The sequence below is a fragment of the Theropithecus gelada genome, chromosome 8, assembly GCF_003255815.1.
Source record: "Theropithecus gelada isolate Dixy chromosome 8, Tgel_1.0, whole genome shotgun sequence".
Classification (NCBI taxonomy): Eukaryota; Metazoa; Chordata; class Mammalia; order Primates; family Cercopithecidae; genus Theropithecus; species Theropithecus gelada.
The window spans coordinates 107,879,217-107,896,958 of NC_037676.1; the positions used below are offsets into that span (position 1 = coordinate 107,879,217).

General features: G+C 37.4%; 1 protein-coding gene across 3 annotated transcripts in view; it reads left to right on the forward strand.

The window, feature by feature from the left end:
* Positions 1 to 17,742, forward strand: part of ZFPM2 (zinc finger protein, FOG family member 2) — a 489,523-nt gene that overhangs the window by 313,504 nt on the left and 158,277 nt on the right. For all 3 annotated transcript variants that reach the window (XM_025393837.1, XM_025393838.1, XM_025393839.1), the window contains one exon: positions 5,804 to 5,915. In XM_025393837.1, the coding sequence (XP_025249622.1) occupies positions 5,804 to 5,915 (112 nt within the window). The remainder of the gene's footprint in view (positions 1 to 5,803; positions 5,916 to 17,742) is intronic.

Here is a 17,742-nt window from a genome sequence, read left to right on the forward strand (position 1 = left end):
TAGACAATAAAATCTCCCACATTTACTATCTTTCACTTTGTTAATGCAACCCCATTTTCCCCAGACACTAGACAAGAGCTTAGGAGCCACGAGTGAGGATACAAAAGGCTGTCACACTGGCCCTTTGCCCCGGCTGCTGGAGACTAGCCATCTCACATGAAAAGGCAAAGGACCCACTGAGCTGTTAACAGTTAAGCTGACCACGGACGGCAGAGCTAAAATAGCACTGTAACAAGCCCTCTGGGGCTTTGGGAGTCACAGTCACCCCTGCCTGTATGCTGCTATGGGGCCTCCATGGAGTTCACTCCTGCCAGCACTAAAGTGTCTGGCTGCTTCCCGCACCCACTCACCTGCGCACTCCCTCCTGCAAGAGGTGGAACACAGCGGGTCTGAGTGAATGGAGTTTGGTCCCATTGGCACTGAAGCGGCTGGCTGGTTCCAGTGCTTGTTCACTCCAGTTTCCGTACTTGTTGGCTCCTGTGCTCTCTCCCGCGAGGAGTTGAGAGCATCAGGCTGAGTAAATGAGGCACCGCTGTCACAAGTCCTGTGAAGGGGTTAGGGAAATATCCTGCTTCATAATGACTTATAAATAAATGATCAATGATTGTGGAATAACAAGGTATATTTGGTGTTATTTCAACTAAGGGGAAGCTATTTCACACTTTTGAGCACATTTGATAAGAAAATTAGTTATTTTTGTTTTAACTGTAATCAATAAATCTGGATATCTTTTGTGTTAGCTTTCTATTGCTGCTGAAACACACTACCATAGACCTGGGGGCTTCAAACAACAGATATTTATTATCTCATATTCTGTAGATCAGAAATATGAGTACAGACTTCACCAGACTAAAATCAAGGTGTCAGCCTTCCTCATGCATTCCTTTCTGGAGGTTCTAGGAAAGAATCCATTTCATGCTCATTCATTCAGATTGTTGGCAACATTTGGTACCTTGATGTTGTAGAGCTGAAGTTCTTGTTTCTTGCTTCCTGTAAACTGGAGGTCATTCCCAGTTTTTAGACACCACTACATTATTTAGTTTCTGCTCTCAGTCCCCCATCTTTAAAGGTAGCAAAAGCAGATGGCATTTTTTTCGTGTTGAATCTCTTGGATTTACTCTTGCCTTTCACTTCTACTTGTAAGGATTTATGTGATTAGACCGGGCCCATCTAGATAATCTAGGATAATCTCACCATCTCACGGTACAAAAACTTAATCACCTCTCTGAAATCCCTTTTGCCAAGTAAGGTAGCATATTCGCAGGTTCCAGGGGATTAGGGCATAGCCATCTTTGGTAGGCCATTTTCCTGTCTACCACACCTTTTATGTCTGTTCTCTTTTCCCAAAATGTTGTGCCAGTTGTACCCATTGTAGAGTATGAGATAAAAATTTTGGCCTGACTTTCCTTGTTTGTGATACCTGAGAATTAAACTCAGTGAACTTTAAAGTAGCTTCTAGCTCTTAGTGTTCTAGAATTTTATGAATTCTTATGTTGGAGACACAGGAAGTGAACCTAATGATCAATGTGGATATTATTGTTATTTTCTATTCATGGATTTTTCTGGAGTGTAGATTTCATATAATCCTGGCTAACTCCTTCCTTCTCACACTTGGTAATCTTCTTTGAAGTCAGTCAATCTCTGCAAAAGTTGACTTCTTCAGAAAGAAATTGACTTACCTCCTCAAAACTGTAATAACTGGTCCCTTGAGATTTTTTATCTACTTATTATTTACTTTACAGCTTGGGTACAACTTTCAGCAAGTCTTTGCTCCATTTTTTTCTTCTGCTTTATTGATTTGGTCTAAAATAAATTATTTTATCAATTTTTTAATAAATCCGATGCTACTTGTACCCAGGCAAAATAAACGTTTGCCAGAGTTTTAAAAGATATAATGCCTAACTTACCATTAGGAAATATATTAATTGATTACTTTTATATTTTACTCACAATATCAGCTCCTCTAATCCTTAATTTGCTTATGTAGAAAATGTTAGTACCTAACTTCTGGAGTTGTAAAAATCAAAAAAGACCATTCAAGTGAAATGCTTACCTCAATAGCCAACACGTAAACCACTAATATTGTTTTAGTAGTAGTAGTGGTGGTGGTGGTGGTGGGGGAGGTGAAAAACTCATCCTAAATTGCCCAAGGCATTGAAAATACAGCTTCCTGGAAAACCTTTCAGTTCCAGAAAAACCACTAGGGGTGGTAATATTTGGAAACAAAGCTAAATATAAATATTGGCTCTGCCCTCTGCCACCTACCAACAATTTGACCTAAAGGATATTATTTAATTTTTCAGTTGCAATTTTCTTATCTAAAAATATACATGAGGGCTAGGTAAGTAAGGGAAATGCCTAACAAAATCCTTGCACAAGTAGCCTAAACAGTAGTACTCTTATTCCATCTCCCTAAAAAATCTTTATTGGCTTCCTTCTGCTTACAGAATTAAGCACAAAGTAAAGTTTACCAAAGTTTTGCCTAATGCATCAAGGTCTTTTAAAATCTGTTTATAACCTGCCCTGCCAGATACATATGCTATTATGTTCTTTCCATTTATCAATAACAATAATATTAATGATGATTATGATAGATAATACTTTTCTAGTGCTTTCTACGTAACAAAAAGAGTGCTAAAGACTTCATAAGAACTTTAACCAGAGTCCCAGAACTCCCATTTCCTGCACACTTGACTTTCTTATAGACTGTTCAGCCTTTGCCCACACTGTTTCCAGCAACTGCACATTCTTCCTGTTTATCCTTTAAAATCCTGCCCGAATGTTGCCTCTTCTATGATGTGTCCCCAGACTCCAAAGGATGGGAGTTTTTCTCTTTCCTTCATTGACCCCAAAACAATTGACACATGTCTTAGCACTTCCTACCATGGTACTTTTCACATTACTTTAAACATTTTTAATGTATCTGTGTCCTTCACCAAAAAAGACTTACTTACATTCCTAGCACAAGGCACAGGATTGAGTTTGCTTATTTGTGAAATGAATGGAAGATTATGGTTTTGGAAAATCAGTTGATTTACTTTATACTAAAAGATTCTCTAAAGAATGTAAGTGATCACTATCTATTTTTTATAGTATCTATGAAATTATTATAAAAGCTAATTTACTGTGTCAAAATTCATAGGATTCTAAGAACTATGAAACAAGGTGATGAAATAATTTAAAGTAATTATTTTTCATGAAATAAGATAATCTGGGAAAAGTAGGCCAGGTGCCTGTTTGAAATCTATTATTTAAAATCGGGAAAGAGTGATGTTACAAATAAGTCACTGAGTGCCCCTGCATAGGCTTCCTGAAATTGTGGACTCCCACCTCTGACTTGTTCTGCCTGGGCCTGGAGAACTGCAGATCCTTTGGGGTTTTGTTTAGTTTTGTTTAGTTTTGTTTTGTTTTGTTTGAGACAAGTCTAGCCCTATCACCCAGGCTGGAGTACAGTAGCATGATCTTGGTTCACTGCAACCTCCACCTCCTGGGTTCAAGCAATTCTCCTACCTCAGCATCCCAAGTAGCTGGGATTACAGACATGCACCATCACACCTGGCTAATTTGTGTATTTTTAGTAGAGACCGGATTTCACCATGGTGGCCAGTCTGCTTTCAAACTCCTGGCCTCAAGTGATTCATCCACTTCGGCCTCCCAAAGTGCTGGGTTTATAGGAGTGAGCCACCACGCCCGACCACCAGATCCTGATCTGTGGATTTATCTGTCAGTATGATAGTAAAAGAAGAGCAAAATATGTGTCATTAAGACCTAATATTTAATTGGATTTGGATCACTATCATTTCGTATAGAACAAGTTTGTTTCTCCTCTAATCCTATTTTGAAAATCGAAATACAAAATAATGGTTTCTCAGACTGATAGCAATAGGGATAACTTGATAACATTTTTGTCTATATAGTTAAAATATACATAGAATATAAAATTACATCTTTTTCACAAGGCTTTTAGAGAACTTCTTTGTGGTTATCTTTGCCAACTATTAAGATACATATTTGAAAAATTAAGACTCTACAATGAATCAAAATATAAATATTAAAGATCAAGGTACTAGAATTTATTATACTTGATTTAGTTATAGTTTATACTCTTTGTTTTAATATTTGAAGTAGTTTTTTCAGACTTCTTTTTAAATCCATCATGTTTGATTTTTCCATTAAATACTATATTTTTATGGTAGTTTTTACATTTATAATATAATTGATATTTTAAGAAATGGGTCAGGCCGGGCGCGGTGGCTCAAGCCTGTAATCCCAGCACTTTGGGAGGCCGAGACGGGTGGATCACGAGGTCAGGAGATCGAGACCATCCTGGCTAACACGGTGAAACCCCGTCTCTACTAAAAAATAAAAAAAAATTAGCCGGGCGAGGTGGCGGGCGCCTGTAGTCCCAGCTACTCGGGAGGCTGAGGCAGGAGAATGGCGGGAACCCGGGAGGCGGAGCTTGCAGTGAGCTGAGATCCGGCCACTGCACTCCAGCCCGGGCGACAGAGCGAGACTCCGTCTCAAAAAAAAAAAAAAAAAAAAAAAAAAAAAAAGAAATGGGTCAGCATTCATTTTATGCATAGTTTTCAGTATGGCTTTGCAATTAACAATGGACCAGTGTTTTTTGTGCTATCATTGTTGTCATGAGGCGGGTGAAATGGGTTTTCCAGATTCCTGAAAGATTTGAAATCACCAGATTACGTGGAACTCCTCAAGTGAATACTTGTCAAGACCAATTTGGGAAATTTGTGATAGTATGTATCATGTGGAAAAATCCCAGAATGGACTGAGATCTCTTTGGCAGGATCATATCTAGGTGAAAATTCAGTTCAAAAATTACCTTGAGACCCTTGTATTGTACTCTGAGTTGTGGTTTCATGGTGTTTGACATACAGAACATGGACTGGAGAATGATAAAAGTGAATGCCGGTTCACCGTGACTCATCGGGAAACACAGTCTTGCTGAGACATACTTATTTCCTCCCCAGTTTATTTCCAGCCATGTAAATTTATCCACGGAGGTTTACAGATAAATAATTTGGATGCCAAACAGCCAAAAATTGTGACTATTTTGAGCCTTCTATTTAACATGTACACTGAAAATACTTTGTTAGAATTATAGCACTTGTCTCTGTGCTTCTGGGGTTCTCAGAGCAAGGGATGTCATGCTTTAGTTGCTCTGCATTTGAATTTATTCACGATTCCTCTTTTACAGTCTTTCTGGAGACAATGTATGGTGGTGCATCATTAGCATTATTATTATTTCAGTTACAGTGAGACTACATATCCACACTTAGGGGGTTGGGTAGATGTCATTATTCATTCAGAGTAAGTTCTTACTCTAATATAAATGTTGCTCAGGACAGAGCTTTGAAATGGATCCTGATTCTTTAAATTCTTTCCTGTCTGTTTCAGGAAATAGTGAGATCCTGTTGATAGTAAAGTACAATGTGTCTAAAGTTCACTTCTAAACACTCTGCTCTTTGCAATGAAAGTCATCTGCATTCTCTTTATAATTCAGAGCCACAAGAGATCTGTCTAATCTTGGAGATCTGATTCAGTATCATTTAGGAAAAAAAAAAAAAATCCTTGATAATATTTCTACCATTCAGATTAGTGAAAGCAGTAAAGCTTTACAGCTTCTGTCGTCTTAAAAAGATATCATGAGACAGGGGAATAAGGACTTGGATTATGGTTTGGGAGATTTAGTTGTTTGTAAAAATAAAATGATTAGTACAGTTATTATTCAAGTTTTTAATCAACGGAAGCAAATGGCATCTGTTTGTTATCATTCTTTCTACAGAAGACAAAGGCTCAGGTCCCAATGGTGCTGACTGCTGGTCCCAAGTGGTTGCTGGATGTGACTTGGCAAGGAGTGGAAGACAACAAAAACAACTGCATTGTGTACAGCAAAGGTAAATGCAAGATTGTTTCCCCCTCTCTTTGGAAGTATTAAAACCTGAGCATTGCAAAACAGCACCTGAAGAGCTGGAACGGAAGTACAAAGTATAATTTGATCCTCTCTCGTCCTGTTTTCCCATTTGAGTTCCTCTAATGTGTATTTTCAGTAAAGCCACCTTTTTTGTTTTTCTGTGCAACATAAAACAAAAAGTGTCATACTATTAATTACTTAGTGCCTTATACATTTACCTAACTCTGTATTTGAGTGGCTTAACTAGTATCTTTCTCTTGCTGTTAGTATCGTTGATAGCCAGGTTTGACGAAACTCCAAATTCTCCTTTTAGACATTATCAAAAAGTGAAATCCTTGTAAAGTTTAGCAATTTGTGTCAAGGTGCATGGTCCAAGAGGCGCTACATTCCAGCCAGTTTCCGGAAGTCGTGTGTGATGAGAGGATAGCTGGAAATGAAACCTTTGCAAAGACAGAAATCTTCCCCCTGGTGATTTCTGAAGGGCAGGAGGCAAACTCTAAAGCAGAAGCTGATGACTTGCAGGGCATTGCCTTTGATTTGCTCAGTGTGACATCAACCCAGACTGCGTCATGTAGCTGCGCCCTGGCTACAAAGGAGCCGCAGCTCCATGATGGCACGTCGTGGGGCTGGCTGTCCATAGTACGGGACCCTCCTCACGTGTGGTGTAGTTTTGGGGCACTTTTCTCCACGTTCGAGTCTTGGTCCTAGCTCTGTACTCTTACAGTGAAATCCCTAATCTCACTTCTTCATAAATATTGCAAAACTTTGTGCTTCTCATGTTTAATTTCCCTTGGCTTTCTTTTTAAACCAAATAGACCTACCGAGATCAAAGATGTATTTGCACATTGAACCTAGAAACCATAAAAGCATACAAGGGAACAAGCAAATAAGCACCCCTATCAATATATTAACATATAAAACACTAATCATAACATCAAAGACTCTTAAAAACTTGCTAGAAACAATTACAACTTGTTCCTATAATCATTACAATTTGTACACTTATAAGAGGATTGCCTCTAAACTACCATAAACCTTTGAAAGTTGAAACACCGGAAAGAGGGAATTTGCAAGCTAAAAAAAAAAAACAATCTGCATACCAGGATCTGATTATAGTTTTTTCCTTCTATAATTACTTGTCCCCATACCCACTAATTTTCTAACCTGAAATACCTGTGGTATGCTGGTGGGAGCGTTCAGCTAAAAGGGATGTGAGATTTTCCCAGGATATGCCAGTATAATCTATCAAAGTGGAAAGTATAGGGAATGAGTTTACCAGTGCCGACATTCAGAATACAAAAGATGCCTTGGAATGCAGGACCACTTGTTGGGGACAGATATCTGTTGTATGATATTTTATCTTCATTGTACCAATATAGTACGGAGGGAAACATGGCAATAGCTGGTCCTCATATATGATTCAAATTCATTGCACTTTTAAATCAGCTATTCTTTTAGTAGAGATGATTGTTACATATTTTGAGTATCCCTTATCCAAATTGCTTGGGACCAGAGTGTTTCAGATTTCAGGGTTTTTTTCAGATTGGAATATCTGCATGTACATAATGAGATATCTTGGAAATGAGACCCAAGTCTAAACATGAAAGTCATTTATGTTTCATAAACACAAAATACACATAACCTAATGGTAATTCTATACAATATTTTATAATTTTGTGCATGAGACTAAGTTTTGACTGTCACCCATTGCGTGAGGTCAATTGTGGAATTTTTCACTTGTAGCATCATATGGTGATCAAAAGGTTTTGGATTTTGGAACAATCTGAAAGATTTTGGATATTCTGATTAGGGATGCCGAACCTGTATAACAGAATTGGAATTCTGTATTTAGTGGGGTATGCTAACTTGAGCAAACTTATGTGTTTATGGTTGGCTATACCTTATATCTTTTTTCAATAAACAACTTAGAGTAATTAATAGAAGCTTATTAATTGTTCATTAATTAACTGGTAAAGCATGTATTGAGTCCAACTATGTGCTAACCTTGTACATTGATGATAGTAGCCACCATTTATTGGGCACACCTTGAATTATCTTCTTGATGCTCCCATGCCAAATTGTATGTGCTTCTCTCATTGCTCTCTATTACCTTATTTCATGATCATGAGTATACAGTTTATGTGTCCAAAAAAGGAGTAAGTAAAAAAGTTAGTTATGATTGCCTGCCTCTTCAATCTACTCTATATTTACTGAGGACACAGATTGTGTCTTAGTCACCTTTCTATTCCTGGTCTGGCATGCTACCTGTACAAGAAAAGCACTAAGTACATATTGATTGGTTGACCAGATAAACAAATAATGAATTGTTGCCAGACACTGAAATAGACATTTCACATACTATGATGATGAACTGTATGAATTGCTGCTATTCAATAATGTTTTAACCTGTAAAGGGTAATTTGGCATTGTTCAACTTACAAGAACAATTGGTTTTGCAGTTCAAATGCCAGAACTGTAATAACTACTGTGTACGCTTTTTAAAGCTTAATCCTTATTTAATAGCTCCTATGAGATAATCAACGTACTACCCCATTTTACAAAGGTAGATGAAAGACTTAAGTAGGGTAAATAGTTTGTCATGGTCACATGGCTAACAAGTGATTGAGTGGGATTCAAGCATACATTTGTCCAACTTAGGGTTGAAGTGATGCATACTAGAATATGTTCTGTCTGCTTTAAGCTTCAAAACAACTCAATGAAATAGATAGTATTTTCTCATTTTGCACCTATGACTTAGAGAGGTGGCATGATTGCCTGTGATCATAGAGAGCTAACAATAGAGCTAAATTCAATCTACGTCTTGACAGCTCCAAATTCTGTACTCCTTGAACTACACGACTCTGCCTTTCCCTTTGCCACTGTTAAATGATGAGTAACAACCAAAACCACTCAGGCTTTTATCCCTAGAAATCACAAAATATATATATTAAAGTGTGACATTTCCCAAAACGCATTTCATAGAACCCTAAGATTAAAGAAAAAAGCCCCATGACCAAATATCATTTATCGTAGCCCTCTTGAAAACTCACAGTGGATGCTGATATTAATGATCTAGAATTATGCAGTAAAAAACAAAAACAAAAAGCCCTGATCATTTGCATTTCAACATATATATTTTTATTTCTCTACTTTGCTGCAGACTTTTCTTTGATCTTCTATCTGGGGTTCAGAGGCCTGAAACTAATTTCTAGTATTTAGAGTGCCTTTAGAGGGAGGAGACAGCTCACACAGAGCATGTCTCAAAGTTGTGTCAATACCTTAATATTCTGGGATTTCACTAGGGATTGATTGGATCATGGAAAATATGACCCCGGGAGGCGCTCCTACTGGTATCCAAACACGCTGGACTCTGGAGTCGTCTGTCTCCACAGTCTGTATGTATGATAACACTCCTCAAAGCAAAAGCTTTTTGAAGATGGAAGGGTTAACAAATGTTAACTTGAACCTCTACAATGTTTGTGGCATTTTCATAATGCCTACATTGTTTATTAATTGGGCCTCTTTTGTTTTCAAGCGATAGAAATCTAACTGAAATTAGATTCTGCCAAAAAATTGTGTGTGTGTGTGTGTGTGTGTGTGTGTGTGTGTGTGTGTGTTGGGGTAGGTGGGTTCATCTGCTCATATCACTGAGAGTCCAGGGATATTCTGGATGTCAGGAACTGCTTGATTCAGTTGCTCAAACTTTGTTCCCAGACTCTCTCTCTCTATCATGTGGCTCTTCTTTCTTGTGTGGGCATCATTCTCAGATAACTAGTGGCAACTCCAGACTTATTCCACCAGCATAGCAACTTCGGTGAAAAGGGAGCTTTTCTGGGTTTTGTGATTAGAGCACATCACATACCATTCCCTGAACCAATTAATCACTATGACTCTCCTAGGCAGACCATAGTCAGCCTGGGGCCTAAAAATAAAATTAACCCCACATGAGCCACTGAAATGGAGGAGAGATAGTTCCCTAAATAAAACCAAGGATATGCTGCCACAAAAGAGTGGTTGCTTCTTGGGCCAACATCCATGCTCCCATGTGTCACGTATTATTCCTAAAGTGTAAAAAGCTCTTATGGACGATGAAAATTAAATTCCTGATGCCACAATTGTATTTATTTGTTTTTTTCCTAAGAACCTAAACTACTTATAAACTCAATGCCAAATCATTATTATAGGACCTGGCTGAGAACCTATCAGTGTCTATTTACAAATAGAAGATAAATTGCAGTGTGACATTTTGCAAAAATGCCATGACTGAGATTTTTGATAGTGTTTTCTTATGGTGTGAAAATAGGCCCATTTAATGTTTAACTATTACCATCTAGGAGGCATACTTGCTTCCCAAAGTATTCCTAAATGTAGGCTAGTAACAAAATTAAATATGACTACAAAGTTTTCATTGTCAGCGTGTCCATCACATTATTATAAAATAAAATTGTTTTATATCACTCAGTGCTATTTGACAGGCTGCCGTCATCTTGTTCTAGAAAAAATTTTAAAAGTATAGTGGTTGGCATTAACATTCGAATCTGATGTGCGTTGTTCCTGCCTCACCTACCCCTTGTCATTCCAGAAAGTAATTAGGTCATCCAGACATTGATGGACCAGACCTGTTGGGTCGTCTGTTTTTTGCCATTATTCTCAACAGACTCCAGATAATTCTAATTTACTTATCTCAGTGGAAAAATACTAAAAAGCATAATGCTGAAGTTAAAAGGAGCTCTGCTGGAGAGGAGGGTGAGCAAAGGCCTGCCCACTTACTCTTAAAATCCACTGTCTGTTGAGCACTGATGATCTACTTCTTTACCTTACCTTATTATATGCTATCTACTGTTTGCAAAGAATGGTGACCTTTTCACATGAAAAACAAATAGTGTATTTAGAATGTTATGTGTTGAGGGTATTTAAAATTAAAATTACACCTTTAGCATCTTTCATGTGGGTTTAATCACTCAGCTTCAAATCAGGGATAATTACATTATTTAGTTCTTCAATTTTCTTGTAGTTGTTATTTCAAAGTAGCCACATTCTCTGGGTCTCCAGCTTAAGAGAATAAACACTGTCAATCAAGAGAGTGAAAAAGTATCTGCTAACCCTCACTCTTACCTCAACCACAGAATATTTCTGTATATGCGAAGCCACAATATTATTGTAAAAATCTGTATTTCATATGTAACCTTAGACAAATCACTTGCCCACTCTAATCTTGATTTTCTCAACTGTGAAAATGGAATCGCAATGGCTACCATGCGGGATTTTTGTGAAGCACCCATTTACATGATTGCAGAGGTTATGATCGATACTATGTTGCTGATTATCGTACAAGCAGTCCTTGTGGTCATAAGTCAGGACACACTAAGAGAAAATGAAGCCAGGCCTCCATGTTGGTATCAAGCATATAGTGATGTCGTATTTATAGTGAAGCCTTCTACAAGCCTCATTCAGTCACTTTGAACCCACAGAATATTTGCAGAGATCTGTATCACAGAATTAGAGACCAGAAGCCTGTACGGGAGTATATCATTGGATGTTTTTCTTGGGCACGTGATACTTTTATTTTAGTGGAAGTCTTATACACAGTGCTAGTATAAAGATGAAAATGATGATATTATTACTACTAATAAATGTTCAATAAATAGAACACGTATTAATCTTTGTTCTATTCCAGACACTGTTCTAATCACTTTACATAAATTTTCTTCCTTACAATACAACAGATTCATGATATCTAAACAGTGCTTCTCCCATGTTGCAGATGAATAAATTTAGGTTTCGATGGGTTAAGTAAGTTCAAATGATGAAGCTGGGATTCAGTATTGAGCTTGTTGACTTCAATTCCCAATTGTACAATCAACAAAATTTTGGCAGATGCCATTTACTAAGCCAAGGTTACAGGTTATTGCCTTTCTTTGCAAATTTGCATACATGTTTATCAGCAAATTCTTTTCCGCATTCTTTGGCTTGATTTTAAAGAGATTATTCAAAAACTAAAACAGCAGTGGCAGCAACAGTTTATGCTAATTTCTTTGTTGTTTCTAAGACCACAGCAATTTCAAATCATGTAGACGACTACACAGCAATCTCAAAATCATGCTATCACAGTCTTTAAAGTTCTGATTTTGTAGGTTCGCACGAATTTAAACATGCAATTAGTCAATTTAACCGTGTTTGAATGTCTTTTATGTCCAAGAGCCTATACTAGTCACCACTGAAATAATGACAGAAATTCTAGTATGATTTAGCTTGGGTGAATAACTTTCTGCACACTCTCTAAATTAAGTTTTCAAAACAAATGTCTTTCATTACAAAGACTCTTGTAAAAGTCTGGACCATGTTCCACCTTAAAATAGATGATCTGTTGCATGTTACTAGAATTTTCAAGCAATAGCTTTGTCTAATGTGGCAGCCAATTTTCAAAGTATCCTAAAAGTTAATGTTTAACTTTACCTAGAGGGCATAATGTCGTATAAATAACAAACTAATTTAAAAGGAAAAATTTGTGTTCGTATTTTATGCATTTATTTAACTATTCAGTAATTCACAGAAAATGTATAACCATTGTCTAATTTTACAGTATTTTTGAAAGAGAGTGAGTGCCCGAACTAAATATTTAGCAGTGGGAATTATAAAATCATAAGGCGATTAAGTTAGCTAGTCGCAGAATTCCAATATTGCTTTTTAAATGACTTCAGGATATAGGAGGTACTAAGGTTATTATCTGTTATCAGGAATACAGTGGAATTGTACAACTGGATAATAACCAAACAAACTGACACAATGTAAAATTACATTATCAGTGTGTTAAAACAAAATTGCGCCCTAAAGGAGTCCACATGCCAGCTCAGAGCTGCAGTGTAATTATGCTTAACTCTGATAATTAAAATACAACGGAGATCAACAGAATCATTTTCATTAAGAAAATTATTAATGATGGTGGTAGAACAGTAATTGATTGCAGAGCACCACAGGATAACGCGATGCCGAAAACCCATGTTTCGTGAACATCTGAGGCTTTTTCTGGTTACGTTCTATTAATATTTTGAGGAGTGAGCAATTTATTATTCCTTTCCTAGGAATCTGTGATTGTAAAAATGGCTGCTTTAAAAAAAGAACACACACACAGTTTTGATTCAAATTGTCATTTCTAAGGGGTTCTTAAGGTCAAGACAAGTGACCCCACTATTGACTGTGTTATTTACCATAGAGCTGTCTGTTGCAAATTGCAGAATGACAGCAACTTCAGCAAATAGTGAGCTTTGTGTCTTTTCCATTTCTTACTATGCATTTACTGTTTTTACTGTTATGTTAGTGATTTATTGATGTTATTTCAATCTGGGTCTGGGTGTACTGAATAGTTTATTGTCTTTAGTTATTACTACTATATGCTATATGATGTGAAAAATACATTTGTTTTTATATCAGCATCACTGTGAGTTTCCTTAATGAAATGTTGGTAAATAGCCCTGCACAATAATACCACTAATTACCTTAGTTGATTAGATGTGCTATCTTATTTTGGAGAAAAAAAAATATCCTAAGCCACCCTGGATCCATGCATGAAGGAAGCTTCTGTCTCTTAGGGGTAGAAACCCAGTTAGAATGCTGGCACATGATAAGAACTAAGAATATATCAGTTTTATAAGTATAAAAATGAGAAATGAAGAATGGGGTCTTTGGAGAAGTGGCTCGCTATCATTCAAGGATGTTAGCTTGTCATTCAAAGGGATGCTAATCTTGAAAGCTACCCCCAAAAGTATCTTTGTCATTGAAATGAGGGACAACTCTTTAGGGTAGATTTTTTTCAGGGTAACATACTGAGAATAGTTTTTAAAACACTGTATTATGTAGAAAAAAAAGTATTATAAGATAAATCTAGGTGAAAAAAGGCAGAATATGTGGTTTTGTGCCTAATATGATTATACTTAAAAAGTGTATGCACAGGAAAACATACTGGAAAGAAACAGTGTGAAATTATAAAGATATTTCTGTTAAAGTGGCAAGACTTAGGGAGATTTTTGGTATCCTTTTTCATAATTTTCTTCACTTTGATTATTTTACTTATATAATTTCAGAAAATATTTGCATTTGAAAATCATTCTTTGTCTTAACTACATTCTTACTCTTCTTTTTACACAATCCAACTAAAACAAAGAAATCTTTGCATTATCCACAAAGTGTCCTTCATCCACAGAATTTAAATTATTTCCTAGTGATATAATTACTTTTCTTTAGTAACTCTGTGAAATTCCTGCCACTTTGTTTTTCATAAGATAATTTTCCAAATAAAATACACATAACTGAGCACATACTCTGCCCACGATATGGCCCAGGTGTCATGAGGAGTACAAATGAACATGAGACACCCCCCAGCTTAAGAAGCTTATTGAAAGAGCTTACTTGATGAAAGATGTATAATAATGAATTCAGTCTCATACTGTCAAGAAATGTTCGCAGAGATGTGGAATTTTGATAGGATATTGAACGTTGAGTATCAATTTAAGTAATGGGGTGAAGGCTTTTAAGGAGGTTAAAATGTGTGCCTAAAAGCTCCTAGGTTAAGATGCATACAATGTGTTCATGAGTGTATCTGTTCAGTTCAGTTAAAGCAGAGAATTTACAAATGTAACCACTGAGGGGCAAGCCTCCAAAAATTCCTGAGAGCCATGTTGTGGATACGCTTGAATGCTCGTTCTGAAAACCTTAGCATGGAAGCATTGGAGAGCTGCTGACATTTTTAAGGCACACATGATGAAATCAAGATTTTAGTAAGATTATTGTGTCAAAAGTTAAGCATAGGTCCATTCACTAACAAAACCAAGCCTTACGTATCATGGAAATAATGGTGTTACACACCTCTAGAAAATATTAGTAGTAAACCATCTGCCTTACTTTACTCGTTACCAGACTTCAACAATTTTTCAACACCAAATGAACCTGCAATCCACACACTTCACCACCATCATTTTCCTATCAACCCCTCCCGTGCTTACTTCCAGGTTACCTGATGTGGATTCCATGGGTCTGTCATTCTAATCACTTTCTTAGAGTGCCTTACCCTTCTCTCTCTTTTTGGTCTTTACTGGCCTGGTAATTCCTCATTCTGGTTAATCCAGCTCTCCACTTTCTCCTGGCCCCATCCAAGCATCTGAGATTAGATAAATTAGTATTTGTAAAGTGCCTAGAATAGTGTCTGGTCCACAATGAGTACTATATAAATGTACGGTAAAAATAAAACAAAAGAATTACCAATACCAGCAACAACAGAAAACCAATACTGATCAGTTTTATGTTACTTTTGATACTTTTGACCACAAGGAGATGTGAGCCCTCAGTGTATGTGGTCTGACAATCAAAACTTGTTGTCCTAATCAATCTTGAAGTTACTATTTCAGACTTCTGACTCCCCAAATGTTTAACATCCTCTGTTAAATAATGTTTTTACTTCTTGTTTCCCAAAGAAAATGAGAAAGTGGTAGCACATGTAATACTCCAAGGACCACAATTGGACTGATTACAAGGATTGATATATAATGCAGAGCCAAATCTGGCCCATGACCTGTTTTTGTAAATAAAGTTTTATTGGAACACAGCCACAGCAATTTGTTTATACATTGTCTATGGCTACTTTCATGTTGTAACATCAGAGTTGAGTGGTTGGAACAGAGACAATCTAGTTTGTAAAACCTAAAATATTATGTGTTCTTTATAGAAAAACCTGCCACTCCTAAACTAAACCTACAAACGTATTATCTTGGCATTATATGATCTGCTCCTGGATGCCTCTGTGGCTTCTCTTTCCATTACTTTTTAGCTACTTTGTTCCAGTTGCATGGGCTCCTTGCTTTTGCTTAAAAATACAAGGAATGACACTACCTCAGGGCCTTTGCACTGTATGCTGACTCTGCGTTGCTCTATGACCTCTGTTTTTTTAAAAAAACAACAACAACAACAACAAAAAAACAGAGTTTCGCCGTGTTGGCCAGGCTGGTCTCAAACTCCTGGTCTCGACCTCCCAAAGTGCTGGGATTACAGGCATGAGCCACCACACCCGGCTGTCTGTGACCTCTTTCTGAACTCCTCCTAGATGTTGCCTCCCATATTGTCTGTCTAAACGGTCTGCCTAACTACCCTGTCTAAAATACTCTCTCTCCCTCTCTCTTTCTGTTTCTCTCTCTCTCTCCCTCGCTCCCCATACCCCCATCACTACCATTTCTCTCTTTCTCTCCCTGTTTCTCTCTTTCTCCTCTATATCCATCAGTTCAGGAAACTATAACAAAATACCATAAACTTGGTGACTTAAACAATAAATATTTATTTCTCGTGGTTCTGGAGACTGGGAAGTCCAAGATCAGGGTGCTGGCAACTTCACATCTGGTGAGAGCTCTCTTCTGGGTTTGTGGATGGGCATCTTCTTGCTGCATAGTCACAAAGTAGAGTGGGAGCTAAGGAGATCTTTCTTGCTTTTCTTCTCATATGTACACTCATCCCACCATGAGAGCTCCACCCTCATGACCTAATTGCCTCACAAATCCTTACCTCCTAACGCCATCACATTTGGGGTTAGAGTTCCAACATATACATTTTGGGGAGATATAAACATTCAGTTGATAACCTCCTCTGTATCAGTTATCTTTATTTTTGATATTTTATTATTGACTAAAGAATTTTATTATTTATTTATTAGACATGGAGCCTTGCTCTGTCGCCCAGGCTGGAGTGCAGTGGCACCATCTCGGCTCACTGCAAGCTCTGCCTCCCACCTTCACACCATTCTCCTGCCTCAGCCTCCCGAGTAGCTTGGACTACAGGCGCCCACCACCACTCCCGGCTAATTTTTTGCAGTTTTTAGTAGAGACGAGGTTTCACGTGTTAACCAGGATGGTCTCGATCTCCTGACCTTGTGATCCACCCGCCTCGGCCTCCCAAAGTGCTGGGATTACAGGCATGAGCCACCGCGCCTGGCCAAGAATTTTAGTGTCAGTTTTTTACCCCTAGAATGGGAGTTCTATAAGGACAGGGATTTTTTTTTTTTCTGTTTTTTAAACAGTGCATGGCACATAGTAGCTGCTGAATGAATATTTTTGAATAAACAAATGGATAAACCAATAGGATGCAGTTTTTTCTGTAACATAGAAAGCTATGATGTCTATTTAATAATAGTCTTACAATATTCTTCTTGACTTTCTTTGACTTTCTGCAGTACCCTAAAACTTTATTATTTAACTTTGCTCCTATCACATTTATAATTTACAAGAGGTCTTTCTTGTTCTCTGACTATTCTTTTGTTCATCATCTCGCTCTTTTTATGTGAATATTCATTCTTTTATCTCTGAAGATAGAAATTGGAGGACATTTGGGAAGGTGTGTGTCCTGTGCATTGTTTCTTTTCTCTTGCCTATTCTGTTCCCTGTATTTAATATTGAAAGTTTCCTCAAATGGCTTGAGATACAATGATGTCTGCTTTTTATTTTAAGAGCAGACCACTGTCAACTGAAGAATGACAAGGTTCTTAAATTTAGAAAGGAGAAGTTTATTTCTAATAAAGCGTTGCAGCATGGATGGTGACCATTCTGACAGGCTGGGAAGCATAGCCTACAGCCAGAAGCCAAAAACAGACACTTTGAGGGTGGGAAGAATAAGACAGGGATTTATGCTGATCGAGGTGGTGAAATATACATAAGCTATAGGAGGAATATTTATAAAAGAAGAAATGGCCAGGCATGGTGGCTTATGCCTGTAATCCCAGCACTTTGGTAGGCTGAGGCTGGCAGATCATGAGGTCAAGAGATGGAGACCATCCT